At 34.0% G+C, this 22,332-nt stretch overlaps 1 protein-coding gene across 1 annotated transcript in view; it reads right to left on the minus strand.

The window, feature by feature from the left end:
- LOC126836783 (uncharacterized) overlaps positions 1–22,332 on the minus strand; it is a 72,088-nt gene that overhangs the window by 13,573 nt on the left and 36,183 nt on the right. Inside the window, exons 3-5 of the mRNA XM_050570422.1 lie at positions 2,483–2,627; positions 1,514–1,651; positions 1,237–1,428 (exon numbers count right to left, since the gene is read on the minus strand). Coding sequence (XP_050426379.1) covers positions 1,237–1,428; positions 1,514–1,651; positions 2,483–2,627 — 475 coding nt within the window. The remainder of the gene's footprint in view (positions 1–1,236; positions 1,429–1,513; positions 1,652–2,482; positions 2,628–22,332) is intronic.

A 22,332-nucleotide genomic window follows, 5' to 3' on the forward strand; every position in this document is an offset into this window, starting at 1 on the left:
GTTCGTTTCCACGATAAGGCGTGCCCTGAATATATTACACGAGAAGTCAACAGTATATATTATATAGAAGAATATACCGAGAATAGGTATATCTAAAAGCACATTGGCTTCTTTTTGTCCGGATATATGTGTAATATATTTATACGCGATGTGTATTATAATGTTATTTTGCATTTCAAATGAATTTTGATAGGTTTCCGACGAAAGAAATGCATTGAAACCCAGAAAAGAGATAATCCAGCGTATCCTCCCTTAGGCTAAGCCTAAAGGCACTCCCGACTTCGCGTCAGCAAAACAAACCGATAATTCCCAGGAACACAAAAATACATTTTGATACCGTTCAAAATAACATGCTTACTCTTGTCTTTCTCATTCAGATTTTTATAAACACAGGCTTTCCAGTACATGTCCATAGCTCACCGCTTAATACAAAAACCTTGATACGATGAAATCGTAACAGAAGAAATATTAATTATAAATTTAAAACAATAGATTCAGTTAAATCAAGTATTTAATTTTTTACTCGAGAATCAAAAGAGATGAAAAAATATACAACAAGTACGAAAAGTCGAATTAATAAAGCGGATTTTCATGATAAAGAGTTTTGCTCTGGTTTAACTGCTTTACCGACTACTAATCACTTGGTGTTTTGATTTAATTAAGTTTTGGTTTTTTAATGTACATAAAACTCGTCAAAACAAAAAACAAAGTTTCGACATTTGGGCATTTTAATGTTTTGTGATTTCTCGAAATTGTTCGTCAATAAAACGAGAAACGTTGACATTTTCTGTGGAATGTTTTCAGTACCCCTTACTACATTTTAAGACTCACTCGAGACGGATTCAAGTGGTACAACATATTGCTCGCCAAAAAGAAACAAACTTATACCCAATAGTTGCGGTAACACGCTTGGTCCGTATGCCAGTACGGCTTTCCGTCTCCTCGAATTAATATTTACCGAACAAAAGTTCCCAGACTTGATGGCATAAAATACAAGTTTCTCGTTCAGACACACATATTGATATTGTAAAAACAGCGGACGGTCCTAAGGAGATCTATCCGGACGAAGTGTAGCTCAGATTCTGAATTCCATTTTCTTTGGTTTTATCGAAAACTTTATTTTTTAATAACACATTGCAAATTAAATCACAGAAAATGGATTCTCAGTGGTTTTGTCAATTTATCGTACCACACATATTTACTATATTCCATCGGGTTATTGAATGGTGTACTTACTTTGGAAATGATTGGACGTATCTTGCATAGATATGTTGTGCCTTGACGACGATATCGTACTGTTAGATGTTCGGTAGCATATGCAATACACTGTAAGTACGATAACGCATACGCCTAGTGTGGAGAGTATGATGAGCGTGGCCACGGCCAATATGGTGACGTTGATGCCAAACAGCGTGGGCGATGGGGGACCTGAAAATTTACAAAATTATTTTTTAGATTTTGAAACAAAAAAAAAAACACAGCAGCAACAGTAGCTACCTTACAGCTGTCTTACCTTGACACGTGGGTGAGGCGTCTTCGTCGGAACCGTCCGGACAGTGGTGTATGTTATCGCATACTAAATCTTCGGATATGCAATGTAAATGGGTCTGGCATTTAAATTCTTTACAGTTTTGGACTGAAACCAACGAATCTAAGAATGCAAAAAACAACAAATAAAAACAATATTATACCAACGAAGTTCTATTCAGTAAAAATAAGTAATAACCTATAGCAGATGAAATGTGAAGCTCAAAAGGGTACCGTCATTATTAGAGCAAATTATAAGTAAGTATTCCAACTAGATGGTATGAAACGAATCTCGTTTCATAGGCTTTAAAACATATCCGTGTGTACTTATTAAATTCCTAATACTTATATAATGTTATTAAAAGAATAGTGTGTTAGTAAAATTTCTCGCCAAAATATGATTACAAATTATTTCGAATATACAGGGTAAACCATTTAACGTAAGACACGTTTTGAATAATTACTTTTAAAGTTATTAAAGTTTTAAATTTAGAACGAAAGGGACGGTGGAGTGCAGAGTTATTTTCATATGCATTACTCAACCCAACTCCACTTCACTATCTACATTTTAAACTTAAATAACTTTAAAAGTAACTATTCAAAACTATATAACCTTAGTTAACATTTTCAGCACATTATTTTTACTTTAAAAAGTTGATGAAGTACATATTTTACCAGTTTAAATGTTGTTAGAGTATGGCAAACAATAATAAACAAGTCCGACAACTCTACTGGAAAGTAAACTTTTAGACAAACAATTTTTTTAAAAATTAATTTTACGGTGTTTTGCCATGTAATAATAGTATTCTTGCTGCCTGAGATTTTAATGAGAACTCGGGAACTCGTTTGACCAGGGTAGTTCATTATGGCGTAGCTAGTAAATATAACATGGTTATTTTTTATTGAAAATAATTTCCATTGTCGAAAAGACACTTGGACAACGTTTAATACTCACATGGATCTTTGAACGCCGTTATAATTAATCTAAACCCGTTGGTACTCGTGCCCCAGCCGTCTGTCACGTACTTGAGCGTGACGAAATTCGTACGGGTGAATAGCACGCCGATGGATTGCTTGGTACTGCTGCACGTTATGTCGGCCTGTAACGATATACCGAGACAACACACATAAGTATACATACATAATGTATATAATATAATATATATTATAAACAGTGCACAAATAGTACAATAGGCGCGCAATGAACGAGGAAAACCGCGTCAACGTGATTAGGGGTGACAGACATATTATATATTATGATACCCGGTCGAGATTACAGCGAGCGCATCATCTCTAAAACCGTTTTATTTTCCTCCCTTTCAGACCAAAGCGATACACCACATAGTATTATCCTTGAATATTATTTTTTGAGGGGAAAAAGAATGTAAAAAATAACCGTGTTACTACGAACGTCTTATTGTCTCGCTCCAAGAAGCCGCTTAAACTTATGCCAGAGCATTATCCCCTCATGCAATTTATATGGTGGCTGTACACATTTGAAGGACGAACACATGTCTTAGTTAATACGTTTCAAAAAAAGTTTCTCAAATTTATTTTTTCTCATTTATCTACTTTAAATCATTCGTTCACAAATATCACTCTTAATTTGTTAGAATACAAGTGATTATATTTTAAGGACGAACCCATTCAAGTCAACTACAATTATTTAATAAACTGAAATCAAAATCAAAACAATTTTTTTATTTAATTTATTTTTTTATTTTAATTAACGTTTTAAAATAAATATTCGGTTACCGTTATTTTTTTAATTAGAATTTAGGTATTTTTATTTTTGGTTTGAAATAAGGTTTTGGTTTTGTAAAATACGATGGAGCAGTAGGTACACACTGATAAAAAGTATTTAAAGTATTTCAAAAAGCATTTCGTTGCACCACACCTTTCCGTCTGTTAAGGTAACTACACTTTAAACGTTAACGAATTAACTCCAAAAGTATATTTTTAAAACTTGTTATAAAGCAGTCAGAAACTCTACTCTTTAAAATGGCTATCTCAATATTATTCTTAAATTAAACAAACGATTATTTTTTCTAATAGTTTACTATAATGCATAGTGTTTTATATCGACAGATATAATATTTTTACAAACTAATTTTTAAAAAAATTTTAAAGGCAACAAATTTCCAAGGAAAATTTTAAAGGTAAAACCAGGACTCTCTGTATAATATGAATACATTTAAAAAAAATTAATCACGTCAGTTCTGGTATGCTTTCTATTGCTTGAAAATACTGTTTTCGAGAATGCGGTTACATGCCTAGAATTTTTTAATTATCTTTATTTTATAAAACATGAAATATAAAAACGCGTTTTACTGACAGGGTGAGTAAACTGATTTGAATAGTAATTAATCAGCGTCGCTTGCACCTCTATTCTAATATAGAGTTAATGTAAAAACGTGTTTTTATTTTACAAAAAATGGTTACATATTGACCAAAAATAGAACATAGTTTAGGAATGCTCCCAACTAATAATGACCCAAAACCCAGAATTTTTTTAATATAATAAAATATTGTTTAAGAGGATTTTAAATACTTAGACGAATTATACTTTGACGAAATATAATACGAGTATAATATATGCAGTTCCTAAAGGAAAATTATCGGGCATAGTGGGGACGGGGAGGTCACAGGTCTACAAGAACTATTATGAATAATAAGTCATTTTAAAATAAACGCTTCGATTTTGTGGATAGTAACTGCATACTGTACAGTCCAAACCAAACACAGTATAAACCATTACAGTAAAAAAGTATTTAAATGAAGTGCAGTGTCCACAGATTAGCATTAAATCGTTTGTTTGAAAGTGATTTTAACTTTTACCGCTCAAGGGACCAAATACATACAATTTGTGATTTATAGAGTTGCTACTGAGAGATATCGATCCAGTATAAAAAAAAAGTTAAAGTGGGCATAGATTAAAAAGTGCATACTATTGTAAAACCAATAACATCGAAGTTAAAAAAGTCATTAGAAACACCTAACCTAACCAAATAATAATATTTGTGTTTGGCGAATTGTTATTTTAAATAACAACAAAAATGGTCAAAATTCATTTTCTGTAATTCGTTAACTAAGCGGCAGTCGCTGAACGTACACCTAACCTAACTTAAGGTTTTTAGCTTTCAAAGTTAAGTCTGATGGACATTTTAGAACAATGTTACCAGAACCGTCCGATGTGCTAAAAATCGATTGAGTGAAATAAATCAAGAGCTTTATTTCTGTTGCCGTTAGTTGATAACTTTGAAAAAAAGTACAGTGCCATCACGGAAGCATGGCCAGAAGACAAATACATAAACGGATGGCGAAAAAAAAGAAGTCAGAAAAAGTAGTCAAGTGAGCAGAAAAGCGGATTAAAGAAATCGGAAAACTTCTGCCATATTCTCAAATAACACGTGTGAACATTGACACAAATGTGTACACATTAAAACGTACAATGGTATTTTGTTCAGCAAAGAAATGTATAATGTATGTACTTCTATTGTATTGTACTGGACACTAACATAACCGAAAAGTGAATTACATAGGAATTACATTAGAGCAACAATAGTAAACCAGACAGATACAATGTAAATACTACAATCTACTCTATCTGGGCAGGCGATCACATAATGCAATTCGCATTATCTACATTGATAGACAACTATTGCAGTCGTTTGATTCATTATTGCATTGATGTTATAATAATCGCTGTAATATAAAATAATATTGTGATCGCTGGACGACCGTTAACGATGACTTCACAGAACGACGCATTTGATTTGCTCAAGGGCCGCCGGGTTTAACTGTTAACAAAGGGTTATAGAGACGGTCTTATTTACAAACGTTGCTTATGATTCCGGATAAAGAGTGACGTCTCAAATCCCTCGGTCCCTCCTAAGTCGTTATAAACCATTTACTACCGCACCCACCCTCGTCCACGGCGTTTGCCTCGGTAATAGTTTTCATAATAGTTTAGTAATAATATGTGTGTTTCGGGTATGAATTGCATGACGTGTATTATTACCATGACATAAGTCACTGCGAAATCAAAATATAACGCTCCAAGGTATATTGTATATTTTGGCGGGACATTCATCGCCCAATAATAATAATATGATACACAATCACTGTGATAACTCTGCACAACCTGTCAACGACCGGTGCTGGTACGACCGCTTTTTGTCAGCTGCTGCCAAGTGGTGCAGGCCAAATTCGATTTGGGACACGTTATGTTTACACGCAAAAAGGTGCCCGTACCTGCACGTGAGCACAATGGGTTCACACAAAGGCTTCTTCAGGCATGAACATTGATTGGTAATGTCGCGTTCTTGGCCTGTCGCCTTAACTCGACATAATAATATGCTATGTCGGCAATAGCTGAAGTTTAAATTCACACAGTTTTTTTTTTTGGTCTTGGAGTGACAAACAAGATTGTTTCATTGAAAGTGGCTTATGTCAACATTTGCATAATTTAGCAAAGAAAATATACGCTATAAATCAAATCACGACATGGACCGAAAAAAAATGTAGTTGTGGCAAAAAAAGTAATAGTATTTACTCATATCTGGTAAACAGCAAGTTGAATTTTAGCTAAGAAATATTTTATGTGTTTAGATCAAACCGTGATTTCTAAATCTAGAAAATTTAAGTTTAAATTTTTGCTTGAATTAGGCTCATGACTATGAAGGTATAATTTGTACCTGTTCAATATTGGAAGACTGAAGATAATGTGAATAAAAGGAAACAATCAGATGATTTTTTTAGTGTATACAAATAAGTGCGTCGAATAGATAATAGAATATATTCAAATATTACATGGCAGAGTGAAATATATTATGAGGAATTGTTTAAGAAAAAAGTCTAAGAAATTGGAAGTAATCCACTAAAATCTCCCGATAGTCTAGTAAAAAAAAAAAGTTACTTAGTTACTTTTTTTACGACTGTGATTCGTTTCAATTTGTGTGTATAATTTTCTTTACTATGTTAAATAATACTCGTATTCAATTTGTGGGAACTGCTGAACTATGTCTCCCCCAGTTACTCTCGAAGTCCGGACTTAGCTTTAACTTTAACTGAACGTGTACAACCGATAGACGCTATGTAACGGTAACCGGACAACAAAAAATAAACATACTATTTGCTAAGTACCAATTTGTTCGATATATATTAAAAATATTAAGGACGACCAACGCTGGACGGGTACGATTGGCAATACAGAACCAGTTAATTAATAGGTGCGTGTCATGTTACCTCAATGTACAGAAATAAAATAATTATGTGTAGCGAGGTTTTAAAATAAGCCATGCATGAAATGGTTCAAAAACGTTTAGTTTGCGCTGTTTTTTTTAAACGAGCCTTTTTTCACTTTGTTCGAAGTAGGTATTTTTTGTCGAGCCATTTCGCCGAACTTGTTATCAATTGAATTGCTTACAAAATCTCGACGAACGGCTACGACGTTCGTTCACTTCTCTTTTATTGTCGCATATATTTAAATATATCTATACATTATACATACGTATGTTGTATATACATATGTTGCTACTTCATATCATTATCATAATTTGTCGTGTTCGGTTCGACCGAGCGATGGTTTCTCAGTAAAAGTAATAACGTTGTTGTATTGTATAATAAAAGTGCTTCGCCAAAGCAGCTATTCGCACGTACTCGAATGTCGACGATGAAAAGTCTAAGCGTGGAAGAGGAAGAGGTTGAATAAAAAAAATAAAAATGGCAGAATAACGAAAAATAATTTCGGCGGCTAAAAGCCATTTCCTCTATTCAACCGACGACGACGACAACTTACATATTCGCGATTATGCGGACGTCCCTTCGAATTTACATAATACCAACAAAACATACACCGAAGCAGCAACGATGTTCTTCTACTGTGTACACAAAGGTATGTGTAGAATGTTTTCTCAGAGAGTACGTTTCCTGTGCAAATATAAGCGCATCTACGCACACTTGCAAGTATAATATCGTACAGATGTACCGGCTCAAAGCCACAGAACACAAACATAGACTATTGTAATTTTTAAGGGAATTCCGACAAAATCAAATCACCTCGATTCGCAACCAATTCGGTAGTAACGAATTTGCAAACGCACGGATAAAGTAAGTGTGTATTATAATAAAAATAATAATATTTATTTGAAGAAACCCATTAAATAGTTACGCCATTACAGGCAAGCCGTACAAATTTAACATTAGTAACAAGACATGACTAAAACTAATACAGTTTATATTTTAAAAGAAGATTATCAAACGAAACATAATATAACAGATTTAACATAATTATTGAGCAAGAATCTTGGCTAGGGAGTCATAAAAAAAATCAATATTACCCAATTTATTGCAATTAGAAAAAACCCTATTGAGAGGAGCATGCATACTTTAATCTTGTTTTTGAGTTGAAATGTAAAAGAATGGTGGGGATCTGGTATGTTGTGTAGTGACATTAAAAGTTATTTGAGCTAATAACTCAGGGCAATCTATATCATTATTTTATAACTTAAAAATAAACTTGACATCATTAATAAACCTTCTTTTGGCAAGCGAATCCAATTTTACCCCAACCACTAAGTCCTCTACTCTTGTATCCAGCTTCCCCAACTTGAACCTTAATATGTACAAAAATCGGGTTTGTGTTTTGTCAAGATCTTTGTCTTGCCCAATTTGATAAGGACACTATATGACCGATCCATTATCAATAATTGTCATTAATACCTAATGGTTATTAAACTCAAAACAATTTCTTTTTAAAACTCCAAATATTCTAAAAGCCTTATTTTTATGTAAGCATGTATGCATGTGGGCTTTTTCGCGAGAAAAATAGACAGATTATATTTAAAGGATAATAATATTCAATCTCTCAAAATCAGCACAAAAATAGCCTCTTAGCTTTACATCGAAGTTAAAATGTTGGTATTTTTTAAAATTAGTAAAATGTTTCAAACTGTTCACTGTAAAGCGAGCCAAATGCATGTCATGCAACAACTAAAGTCATAACTTTTCTAAAAAACTAAAAAGAATTCCATCAAATTTTAGTAGTCATATGGCTTTTTGAAATAAAATGTTATTTAAGTATTATACTTGGTATAATACCAAGTACCACCATTGGTGGTACCACCAATTTTATCTTGTCAGCAATACTACTACTTATTGTGAAAAAATATTTACAGATTGTGTTATAAAGTGTAAAAATAAATAAATAAATAGATATTATAAAAACACTTTTTTGCGGCATGGGTGATTGTGTCCCGAGGACTATCTCTTTGTCCTCGGTGTATGATTTTGAGTAATGGTAATTTTCAATTTCAATACTCTAAATAAGTTTGTCCATTTGCTATTCAGCAATCAGTCTTCTTGTCCTTACAAGACGTACCACGTTAACGGCGTAAATTGGTAACTTTATTATGGTAAAATACTTGTCCACGAGTGAAAACAATTGATCAAAGCTAATTATACATTCCTTCATTTACATTCCTTTGGCTGCGTCGTATTATCCTTATTCTTTAACCGTTTGAGGACCCGTTTTTCAAATTCTTCTACGGTCGAGATAGTTTGTTTTTTATTTGTTTACACTTTTATGTCTGGCCTCTGTGTGAAACCAACCAAGCCTGGAATGCGTCTCGTTATTTAGGGAACGAGTGAGTATCGGCAAGACACACCAAGTATGATCCCACTTTCGGGAAATTATATATTCAAAAGCATTTTTGCCGGGCGCAAACAATTATGGCCTTTGACGTAACGGCCAAACAATATATATGCAACGGCAATGCTCGTACACAAAACTTTTTCGCAACAAGAACAACGATAAAATATTGTATTGAAATCGGTTGGAAATGGACTTTTGGCCGTCTGCCAAACGTGACGTTTGGCGACAGGTCACGTTCAATAGATAGACGACAATATTGCCTACAACAATTCAACCCTTTCGGACAAACGTCGCCGGGTTGGGGCGCGTTAAATACAATTTCGGTTTGGTTTTCCAGTGGCGCGTTAAAGTTTATAATGAGATTTTCCGGTAACATTTTGAAAAACTCTAAGCGGCTGTTGGTGGGGAGGCGCACAAAAAGTTTTTGCCCGCTAAACGCGCGTTCCGAACAACTGCGCGCAAAAGTATTTTAAGGCGGCAATGCTGGTCGTTCGGGTTCACGGATTTAACCTATAGCGCTGCCCAGCACAAAATGAACTTTTAACCGTATTGTATACCGCCGACGGCTTTATAATAAGAGCCCCACTATAAAACATAATGAATAAAACAGTCGGCGTTCGAAAATTATTTCAATTCGTTTAAATTATATTATTACAATAAGTCCCCAAAATCCTATCGAACCCACACTATGGACCATACAACACCAATGGTACTCCAACGGCTGTATTATTAATACTACAATCATACACACAGCGACTATTATATACCTTAAAAGTTATAAGTCAGTTCCCTTAAGAATATAATATTTTATTTTATTGTCAACATCGTCTTACGTCATAATTTAACAGCAAGTTGAATGTTACTACTCAAGTGTTTGAAAAATATTATCTAAATATTATAAATTTAATAATATTTTATCGTCAAAGCCTCAAACAACTACAATACTTGTAAAATAATTCAAATAATCTTAACATAATAATTAGTAAATATTAATTATTCTTAAATTAAATTTTTTTTAACTATTGTATGAGACTTATAATTCCCAGTTCAAATAAAGCAAAAGTTTACACCTCTTTTAAGGGAAATGGCGTATGATATTTTTTTGGTTGGTAAACGTTTATCGGTAGTACTGCGCATAAAGAATATTCTATAAAAATTTGGAACTAATTCGAATATTTTTAAAAAAGTTATAGAGCGCCGTAAATTTAAGTTTGAAAAATATGTTAATTTTTCGGGCGTTCTGCTCGATTTCAAAGAAAAATGGATGAACTTTAAAAATGATTAGCCGAGGACATCGTCGGAAAGGGCAAATAATTGGATCTGGGGAGGTCACATGTGTACAGGAAAAGTAACTGAAAGTGATAAAATCAAACGCTTGTGAATCCATAGCGACGGTATAAGTAGGTATTGAATATCGTTGTAAAAATCATTGTAAGGGCGAAAATGAGTTCAAAAAACCTGTATTTTCAGTACGAGAACGGGGATAGCTACACATCGAAGCTAAATAACACATATTTTTTTGTGGTCTGGGCTTAACGCGTTACATATATGTATTTCAACTTGCGTATTATTCCATTGTTATAGCGCGAAACAAAATAATGGAAAAACACACGTTTCTGTAGCGGTCGTTGGGGTAGAAAAAAAACGAACGAAAATAACATCATCTCTGGAATAACGCTAGTTTACGAGTCGTTGAGCTAACTGGTGTGTGTGTACACGAGAGAGTTAACTAGAGCGCAAACGATTTTTATGAGTGTTTGTTTGCTCGTTGGGCCGTCCAAGTTTACAAAAACTTACAGTACGCATACTTACAAGTGCAGGCCGAACGATATGTTATGTACAGGGTGATCCATCTGATGTAAGACACTCATTTTCGGAAAATATGAGTATTTTGAAAATGATTTTTTTCTCTCATACTTGTAGCTGTACATATTTTTCAATACTTAGACATCTTTTAGTTTTATCCCTTATATGTAACAGAAGTATACAATTTAGTTTTTCAAATGGGAACATATGTTTTTAATTCCATAAATATGTAGACAAATATTTTTAAAACATTTTAACCATTAATCCAATTGGACCAAACCAAGCCTACACTTCTTTTACGTACCTATAAGGGATGAGGATAAAAATTGTCAAAGTACTGAAAAATATAGTAAAATATAATATACCTATACAAGTATACCGAGTATATCGAGAAAATCAATCTTACATCAGATGGATCAACCTGTATGGCGAGAGACGATGAAAAACAAATAGCATCTCGGCTTAAAAAAAGACTTTGAGACTCGTGTGCAAATCCTCTAAGTGTTGCACACGTTGACTAGTTCATGCGTACCAAATCTCTTATCGACTGAGTCATAGTATTGACAAATCTCCGGGGACCGAATAATATTAAAAACACATACACACACAATGACATTTTTTTGGATAATTTTCTTTAAAAAAAAGCACGCCATGCAGAATCGTTAAGGGTTTCCGGGCGTTAAAATAGATTTACCGAAACGTCATTAGGCCGGAGAGGGATTGCGCGCTCACTTAGATATTATTATAAACTTACACACAGTTACACACCGAATATAATGTAACTACACATATGTGCCGGTAAACATGAAAGACGACATGCGGAAGCGTTTGGCGGCTTTGAAGGTAAACCGAACCCGGCGCCGGAATTCCCGGGGCAATAATCCACCTCTCCCCCATTGAATTTATTTCTACCCCATTTACCGTTCTTGGCCACAACACCGTCAAACTCATGGCACATTCAAAGATAAACAGCAAAAAAGCGCAATCACGATTAAAAAAAAAAATCCCCCACCTAAATAGTTACTAAGAGATAATATTGGTTTACATCACCCCGGCAAAACCACATTTATCATATTTAGATTCACTGCTTCCGTTTTGTTTTGGGGACCGACCGAGTAGATACCCAGTGAAAATTTACCTTCACCGTTATGGTATATTTTATTTTTTTATTTGTAAAACTTTCATACGCTTAATATTGTGTAAAAACAAAACAACTTTGATTTCAATTTTTTTGGAACTCGTAGAGAATTAAAATATAATTGTTTACCATCCATTGATGATTCCCAATTTTCTTGTTCAATCAGTTAAAAGTAAACTAAGTTAAAAGAGATTTGTTATTTTTAGTACGTAAACAAAGACACTTTTATTACTCACCATTATTACTGACAAGCGGTAATAATATAAAGTAAAATAGGAGGAATAAAGTAGGGAGTAAAATATTGCATGACAAGTAACAATAAATTAGTATATATTTTCCAATAGACAGTGTTGCCGCGACCTCTTATGTTATTAGCATATTAGAAAATAATAGTTTGTGAAAACAATATTAATGTGATGCCAAAAAAATGTTTTCATTGTGTTGTCAAAATAGTTCCTTAACATTATAAAATAATTTAGATATTTAAGGATTATTATTGAAACCTTTGTATCATTAATATTTATTTTCTGCCTAAACAGGATTTTTAAATATTTTACCTATATTATTGTTATACCTGATTATTTTACCTGTATTATTATTATTATACTATAAAATATGATATTATAAAATATCATATTTTTGATGCGTGGCTGAGCAATAAAATAATTACTACATATTGTATAGAACCAAGTAGATTGTCATTACATTATGATTAAAATGGTGAAATGTTGGGTATGGTATAAAAAAAAATTGCTGCACGGATGCGATGATAACAAAACAAATATCTAGATAAGATAAAGATAACCTACTTACCGGAAAGCACGTTATCGTTATTCAATGAACTTTTAAATATTACCATTTACCAAAGGAACGCATTTGCATAATCGTATGTGATGGACTTTATCCAACACAAATTGGAGGACAACACCTATGACATTGTTTCATAACCCAAAGCTATGTACAGACTATACTATAGTGTCTATGGATTATAAAAAATATATACATAAAGGACAATACAGCTTTAGTTCTATCAGGGCCAGTCTTTGTTTAATCGAAGAAAATCGGGTCGGCCGATCGACGCACTCGGTTGAACCGAAATAATGGAACGCCACGCTGGTAGACAAGACGGGTGGGTATTTCTTTAGGTTCACGGCACCGGAGGGGGTTGCATATATTATACTGGTTAGTGTACACGTCGACCCGCCGCAGCTGCAAAGTAGGACCTTTTGCCGCATCCGAAGAGGTAGAAAAAAAACACAGCAGTGACTTTTTTTTTACTATTAGAAAACCATGTATGTGACCCTTTGGCCGGACAGCGTATCCCGTAGCAACGATGGCGTTTTTGCCGTGAGCGGTACACACTATATATTTCCAACTAGCGGCATAGTGTTCGGTCAGTGCCAAAGCGCTAAGTATAGAACGTCTGAGGGGCTGGAGGGAGGGGGCTGGGAGATATGTGGAGAAAAATATAAGAAAGGACGGAAGGAAGGAAGGAAGGAAGGAAGACTGATGGACGGTCAAAGGCGCGTGACGACGAGGATTTGGCCGACAAGATAACGAGGCGGCAATGCAGTGACGTATCGACGGTAATCGACTCGAAGCGATGCGATGACAATATTGTAAAAGCTTTTCGAAAATAATGTATCGACAGAGTCGAGTAGGCAATTAGCCGAAAAAGTCTACGGTTAAAAAAAAAATACCACTAAAAACAACGAGAAGTAAAAATAGTTGACAAACGAAGACCGACGACGAGGCCTACAGTCAATTTGGACGACTGACTGGTTTCGCCCGGTTGACCTGTGTCAACTGTACAAGGTGGACATCGTGTATATTTGGTTTATAAGTTAAACCTAAGCCAGTGAGAAACTACACCGCGTTTTATATCTGTTCAAAATTGAAAAAACAAATTTTTATTGTTAGTGGCTAATCAAAATCGAGACACTTCGAAAAACAAGGACTCTATTATGAAATATGTAAATTTTTTTTTTCGTTAAGCTGATGATGATGATGATAATTTTAATTGTTTTATTTTATATGTTGGTATAATAGTGGTCCTAATTTAGAATTGAGCCCTTGTGCTTATAAGCGTGTAATTTTTAAGTGTTCATTAAAGCAATCAAAATGTTTAATCTGGCATACCTACCCACAGACTCACTTCAAACAAGCTTAACCGTTAGTAGGAAACATAATTAGCTCAAAATAACAGCTTGCTATAAACTCTAACTTTGTTATACGTATCCAATATTATTTTATTTTAAATACATTTTTATTTATCGTTTTTAAATATATTTTTAAATAATCATTAATTTAACTATATTATGTAAAAAAATATTTTGAATTATCATTTTTATATTAATACAAAATCATTTGACTTGAAATTGAATATTTATTTAAATCGTTTTTAATTTGTTATTTTAATTCGTTCAAATGAAAATGTTTTAATCAAACAAAATATAAAGATAAAAAAACACTAAAATAAAAAAGAAAGTTAATTAAGAAATTTCTATTACAAAGAGCTATTAAGTCTTCTGAATACTGACGCTTGGTTTGGTGTTGGGAAAAATGTTGCTACATTAACCATTGTTAGATATTATCCACCATAATGACATAACATTTTTACCGTCAAATATTCTTTCCCCATAAAACTTATTTATATGAATAAGTTGAATCACAATGTATTTGTGTTTGAATTTTATTTTATTCAGCGCAGAATTCGGATGGATTTTAACAACGTTAATCTTAAATATTATAACATATCACATATAATACAATTAATATGAACGTTAGTAAAAACAATAAGGTATAGATAACGATTCTTTTTTGTAAGTATCATTTAATGGGTATAAGTTTTAAATTTAAAATAAAAAGAACCTGTTTAATTTGGGACATATGAATCGCTAGCATCATTGTTATTTTATTTTTTAGCAAGCAGTTTTTTTATCCGTGGGTATAATAATAATAGTGTATAATGTGTATACATTATATTATACAGGTCTCTCGAGTCACGCTAGCGCCAGAGCAAAAATTGCACCCTGGCCGAGGTTATATAATTAATACTTATGTTATTATATTATGCTCTATTATTATAGGTATGTAGTCCACTAGGGTAAAGGGAAACTTTCCTACACCCTCGAATTAATCTCATCCCCTTGTTCTTTAATTTTAATTAATATTTATTTTTAATTTTTTTTTATTAATATGAAAACATGTATCGCGTCGCAAACAGATAATAACGTTATCATAATAGGCACACAAATCGTTTGTCTAATTAATTTTGTATTTACTAAGATACTTTTACAACCGACATAACATAGTCGTTCATACGTGGAGTTTCTTTTTGTACATTCTCAAAAAGCACACCTGAAATTTGACTACTCGACAAAAGGGGGAATGCCAGTCAAGTTATAACTTTTGGAAAACAACAGTCGCAGTTATTTCACAACCCTATGTGAATAATTGAGTTGTATCAATATATTATTCGAATGCTCAAGGAACAATAACAAGAGTTATATAAATAAATAATGTAATTCGAAAACTTTTGACACGAGTATTTTCTCTCAGAAAGCGTCATTTCTCATACAAGAACTAACGGCTGATAAACGTCATTCAACGAAGAAAACGATATTTTATTAAATTAACACTTGCAACTTTAGCAATGACGCGTTATTCGACCCTAATCTTGCAAACGTCACAATTTTAAGGTTAAAACAATTTGTTTTAAAAAACCATTCGACTCACAAACAGTGAAATCTAACCCGAGGTATCTAATCTACATTTCTAAATTGGAAACCATAAGAATTTGCCTGTGGCGGTATGAACCGTTTTGAAATATACCGGACGTTATTTTTCATACAAATTTCATTAAAACATTGGAAAGGAAACTATTTTTCAATAAAAAAACTATATAGACTTTAATATCAACGCTATATTAGATTGCTGAGTGAGATAAGGCGTTTATCATTTTCTTAACAAATAATAATGCGTGCATACTTTTTTGGTACTTTTCGCTCAACTGTTTTACCTTGTAGATAATAAAATATATTTTACAGCGTGAAAAAAACCTAGTTTTAAGGGCGCTAACGGTGGATGGATTTTTTTTTTTTGAAAAAAATATTACAACTGACTCACGTCGGTCCGGACGGAAATCGTGTCAAGACGAGACGAGCCTTTATTAAAAAGAAAATTAACTCCTATGACTGGCGGCAATGTGAGCAAACCAGAAGTTACTATTTACCGAGCCGGCCACGCAGCAGTTTATTGCTTTCGAAGAACAAACACAAAGTTATAGGGATTTTCGGGAATTTTGTGTACTACGAACTCTGCTGTGCCAACAGCCTAACCTAACCGGATCTTATTAACAGATTTTGTTTCACTTAACCATTTCACCAGTGGTTTAATCGCGTTCTAGTTCTGTCTGTTTAGGACACACTTGACCAGTTAATTACCAAAAAAATGCCTAATAAGATAATAACGCAGTGACACACAATAGATATAAGCGTCAAACACAAATCAGTTGACAACGTACATTACTATCTTCTGGGCCTAACAACTTATTACACAATAGTTAAAGTACGGGATAGCCGTTGGTTCCAATAAGATCCTCTAGGTCTAACCCTATCGCCGGTCGCTTAACCCCATTCTATTCGGATTTAATCTGGCCTCGATTTTCGTTAGTTTTAAGCCCTTAGCGTTTACATATCACCCCCCCCCCCATGCCTTTGCTGCCTATATAGAACCCACACTGTGTTTTGTCAACATTATAACTTTCCACCAACTGCGATACGACCGAGTCGTGTTCGTATACTTATATTGTTGTTTATGATTTTAATCTAAAATCCACATTCAAACCGGCGCGGCCAAGTAAATCTGATTACCATAACATACACAATGACCGAAGTAGCCGTTTTCTCTAAGCCTATGTAAATACAAACTAGTAACAAAAGTCCTCAAAAATGGTTAAATTTTTACAAAAACCGCGGTCCGCTAACCGTGACCAAAGTCAAGATCTTATGTCAACGAGTTGAGTTTAATGTTATTATTATGAAGTATGTTCGTGCCTAACCATTTAAACGCGAGCTCTGTCAAACAACAAAACCGTGTTTATAAACTCATCAGTCGTTTGTACTTTTTAATGCTAGTTATATATTATTAGTATTCAAGTACCTTGAGCGGTATATAACATGTGTATCTGTACCAATAGACATATAATTAAAGAAATAAAAGCCATTCTCCCCGAAACAGGCATGAAAAACTCTACTTAGCGTTATGGAGAAATTCGGTCACCCATACATTTTGAACGGAAAAGGGTCGAAAAGCGAACGGTCGCGGTTCATTATATGCATCCCAAATTGAATGTACTCGTATATTACTCAGTGGTAATGCATGAATTTAATTAAAACACACTCGCATGCAATATACCGACATAAACAACATGTCCAATAAGATTATCCGAAAAGTTATACAAAGGCGGATCCAACTTGAGGCTTTTCATACACTTTGTAATGCCCATTTAGATACTCAAATCAACACGCTATCGCGATTTTCCTACCCTAACAATCCGATCGGTTTAATGGTCACTCACATAATACTATATATTAGTTAATTAATTAGATAGTCAATGTTATTCATTATTCCGGTAAACGGTGCCGCCGAAGGAGCGATTTTTTTCTGGTGTTTACACACTTTAAATTGCATTTGACAACAAGAAAAAAAATCTCAAGAGGAAGATCATTGCAACGAAGAGTTCGCTGCATACTAAACATAAAGATCATGGTTAGTAGAGCGAAACAGAAAATAATTGGAAAAACGTGATAAAAAATGCGCATAAATCGTAGGTAGTTGAATTTTTTTTTTTGTAAAAATAAACATTCGGTTAAATGGAAAAGCTCGGAAGAACCTCTTGAAATATCATTTGCTTCGGTCTCTATATAGTAGATCGGTTTCGCAGGGAATTTGATTTTTTTTTTTATAGAAACTTAGTGTAAACTGCGTAGCGGCTTGCTAAATCTCAATTGCTTATTTGTTCCCCTTAATTCCACCGTGCCCCCTTAACCGCCTTCCCCTCCAACGTTGCCGTCGGCGTGGTAACCGTTTAACAAGCGGCAGAGAGAGAGTAAGAGGATTAATAACAATGGTAGGGCTACACGATATGATTATTATTACTATTATAAATTGTCCTTTTCTAAAGGACTACCTAAAACCGAATTTTGACGGGAAACCATAAATGCGGTCGCCTAGTATTATAATAGCAATAATAATAATATATATGTTGCGGAAATTCCGAACCAAATAGTCGACATGGCCGGATTAAACCCTAAAATCAAAACTGCCTTTTAAAATCATAACCTGTGATCATACTGTGATGTCATAGATACTTTTGTATTTCACTGCAAATTAGATTTGTTTAAACAATTCTCTGGGGATTTACTTTCTTGAGCTGACAGTAAATTGTACAACCAACAGTTTATCAATAATAATAATAATAGAAAAATAATGGCGACAAAATTTGTTCTTAACTTACACAGTCGATTTATGAGCAATTAGTTTATTTATAAAAATGACAGCACAATGATTCCACCAGACCTTTAAATTCTAATTACTGATAACTTGTATGAAACACATATTTTTCAATTTCATTTTTGTTTTGAAACACTTATTTTAAACAGTAATTAAAAATGTATTTTTTTTATCACAAGCAGCTGGGTTGTAAATAATTTATATTATCAGATTACAGAAAACATTTAATCACATTTTATATAAACGCTGATGTATTTTTAAAAGACTATACTTTTTATATTACGTCTTTTGCCGCCCACTACATTGTAATAATACATAAAAAATTGATAGTAAATGCATCGCATTTTTCCGGGCTGCATTAAAATTGTATTAGTTACGCGCATTAAGTGCATCAATTTATTTTTAGTTATTCCATCGATACTGGTTTAACTATTCAAGTTCGATTCTCAGCCGAGACGAGTAGTTGGGAATCAATAATCTTAAAAGGTTTATATTTTTTAACGTTCAGAAAACAAATAGTCAGGAATGATATTTATATGAAATTCACAGAGGAAACAAAAGGTGGTCGCATCGTCGAAGCTTTAGTAAAAGTCAAACCAAAAGAGTTAACTTGAAATGCTAAACTCACAAACTTTGCACGAATAATAGAAAACCATTTTTCAAAAACAGACTTGCAAAGTTCATCTGGCTTATTCGACAAACGCTGGAGGAGACTTTATTACATGCGCGCTTAGTATTTGTGTTGTGTTCCCGTTTCATCGTTAATTATTGACAGCGGCGCTCGACTTTAACGACCGCCACCGTTTGAATATTTGAACATAGTGGTAAAGGCAGCATGACATTGTGTGTATGGGTATGTTTGTTTGCATAGGATGGTATAGACAATACGACTTGCCCTGCAATCATCGTCCAATTCTCTCCATCGATTACAGTCAATTAAAATATATTATAGTCGACAGACAATAGCGGGTGTCATGCATTTAATAGATATGAAATATTGTAGTGGGCCTACTATTAGCGATAATTATAACACACAGCTAATAGCGATGTGAAAGAAACGCCTCTCCCCCTGCCACATTGCCTGACTTGACCCGATAATCGCTGACCAGAAATAAAATAATCTTTAATTATAATAATATATAAACAGGTGGTGATCGATAAATCGCGCCAATAGCAGAAACAAATGACAGAGAATGGATTTTTATATTTTCGAAATATAAACATTTTTTATTACCGTCAAACGGCCAACTTGGGGCATATGGGTAAACTAATATACATTAGAATATATTTTATTTAACCAATACCCAAAATTATCCATTATGTCCCAAGTTGGCCCACTTGACGGTACGCTGTATATGGAGTTTAAACTTTTAACTTAAATCTAAAAGAAACCGATTTGTTGAACGTGTTGTTTTTGTATTAATTAATTGCATTAACTGTGTATTTCGAGTTATTACGAATACTAAATTATGACTATATATTCTTATTTACCAGTGAGATTTTTCCCCATTACTTTTTGAATTGTACGAATTTTGTTTGTTTCGATGACATAACAAAGATTTGTTATCTTTTCATTTTTTTTTCCAAGACAGTTCACTTGACAAACTCGAAGAAAACAAAACTCTTACCGTTACTGCTTTCGAACAAATTAATTGGCAATTCGTGATTTGTTCTTGGCTCAGGTTTGTTTAATGCTTTTTTTTTTACTTTTTTAAAAACAGTTGATTGGTGTGTATCTAATAACATCACGGGTGGGCCGTGGAACTCATTAGCGTTCGTGGTGCGTTTGAATAAAACGTGCCCGGCCGTCGATGGGGTCGCCGCTTGAGAGTTTTTTGCAGGACCGAACCCAATCATTTTGGACGGCCGCAATTTAATGGGAGACCGGTCGGTTAAGTGCATGCAGATTTGTGTGTTTCTTTGAAGTACGAATAGTGTAAGACGGTAGGAATTTAATACGGAAAACAATAAATCTCCTGGAACGACGGGCCGGCCTCTCAGTTAATTCTACTGGGCTCGTCGAAATCTTCAAAGTGCACTACAGCATTATGACAACAACATACATTGCTCCGGGTTAAAAACGGACTTCTAGAAAAACAAACTCCCAAAACGCACGTATGCTCGGCGATGTATATATATATATTATGCTTTAAGTTTAATTGAAAAATATATTACATTGTTGCCGCCACTGGTGGCGTTTGTTCACTTTAAAGATTTAATATACTTGGGAAAACGTCGGGTTTTACGTGACACGACGCACCGACCAAGTTGCCAACTAATTGTCCGAGCTGAAATAAAAATGGCAAAACACATATATATGTGTAAGAGCATGTTCTATAGAGAAACGGCCAAGACTTTTAACATTTAATTAAATTAGAACAAAAAAATATTTTTTTTTCTATTGTGTTGGTCACAATATTAAATATAGTTTCATTGTAAAACGTATAAGTGCTGTGTCCACGAAAAAAAAAAATACAAAATTCATCTTTTGAAATCAATCGAGTATATCTGAGAATATCAATTTTATAAAAGTGTTCATTAGGTTTCCTGTTTACCTATTGGCTTAGCCGCTATATTAAGTAATATACAGGGTGGGGCGAAACAGACAGTGCAGTTTTGAAAGGCTATAAAGAAAAAACTACGCAACTTACAGAAATAAGATTTATTTAATTGTCTTAAGTACATCATGCCGTTTTATGCATCAAGTTTTAAAAATGATATCAGAAAGATGATGGCCGCCAGCAGCGATGCATTAATGAAGGCGATTTCTGAAGTTTCGGCCGCATTTTGACACATTTCGACTGGTATAGCGCCAATTTCCTCCCGAATTCGCTCTTTGAGATCTTCCAAGGTGTGAGGCCGATGTTTAAAAATCTTTTCCTTCAGGTAGCCCCACAAGAAAAAATCACAAATGCTCAAATCCATACATTACGGTGAGGAACGGTATCATGACGCGCAAGGTTAAAGTGCAGCCGAAAAGCTCGCTGAGTTGCGACGAAAGAACGACCATTTTCAAAAAACGTACGGACCGCGAAGCCCCGACGTTCATCAGACTAAACCATGGTAATGACTGATAACGGCTAGACCCACCCCACGAAATGAGACCATCACAATCACACTATCCCCAACACACGGGAAATATCAACCTTTCAAAACTGCACTGTTTGATTTGCCCCACCCTGTACATGTACAAGGAATGATAGAGAGCATAAGATCAGTGTAATTTCTGTCTGAACCATCGGTCCGTTAACGATCGAGCAACATTTGTCAAAACTGCGAACGAATAATTAGTGGTTGCGCTTGTGTTTAATCTAAAACAATTTATAACACGTGTCTGCCGTTTGGGGAAGAAAAAAAACACTCATAATATATAAATGTTGTCACGATAATCTCGGTGGGATTTGAAAAGAACTATTGCTTCCACTATGGATATCCACCCAAGCGTTACCGTAATTCTGCACACACACATTAAGCGTGCCCGAGCGCGTTGTATAAATGTTCGCTAGTAAAAAAATAATTGAGAAGAATTTATTAAAAAAAAAAACATATTAAATATTTTACCTAAATCAAAATATAATCATTTCCATCGGGGAACCGTGAGAAAATACTTAGAGGGAAGGGTTAAAACTTTCAGGGAAACCTACCTCGAATGCTCCTCTTGAACCTGATTACCGCGCTACCGGGTATAGAT

The sequence above is a fragment of the Adelges cooleyi genome, unplaced genomic scaffold, assembly GCF_023614345.1.
Source record: "Adelges cooleyi isolate 19-005CV unplaced genomic scaffold, UGA_ACOO_1.1 ACOO_flye_CR_arks_rails_tigmint_CR_PRNA_247, whole genome shotgun sequence".
NCBI lineage: Eukaryota > Metazoa > Arthropoda > Insecta > Hemiptera > Adelgidae > Adelges > Adelges cooleyi.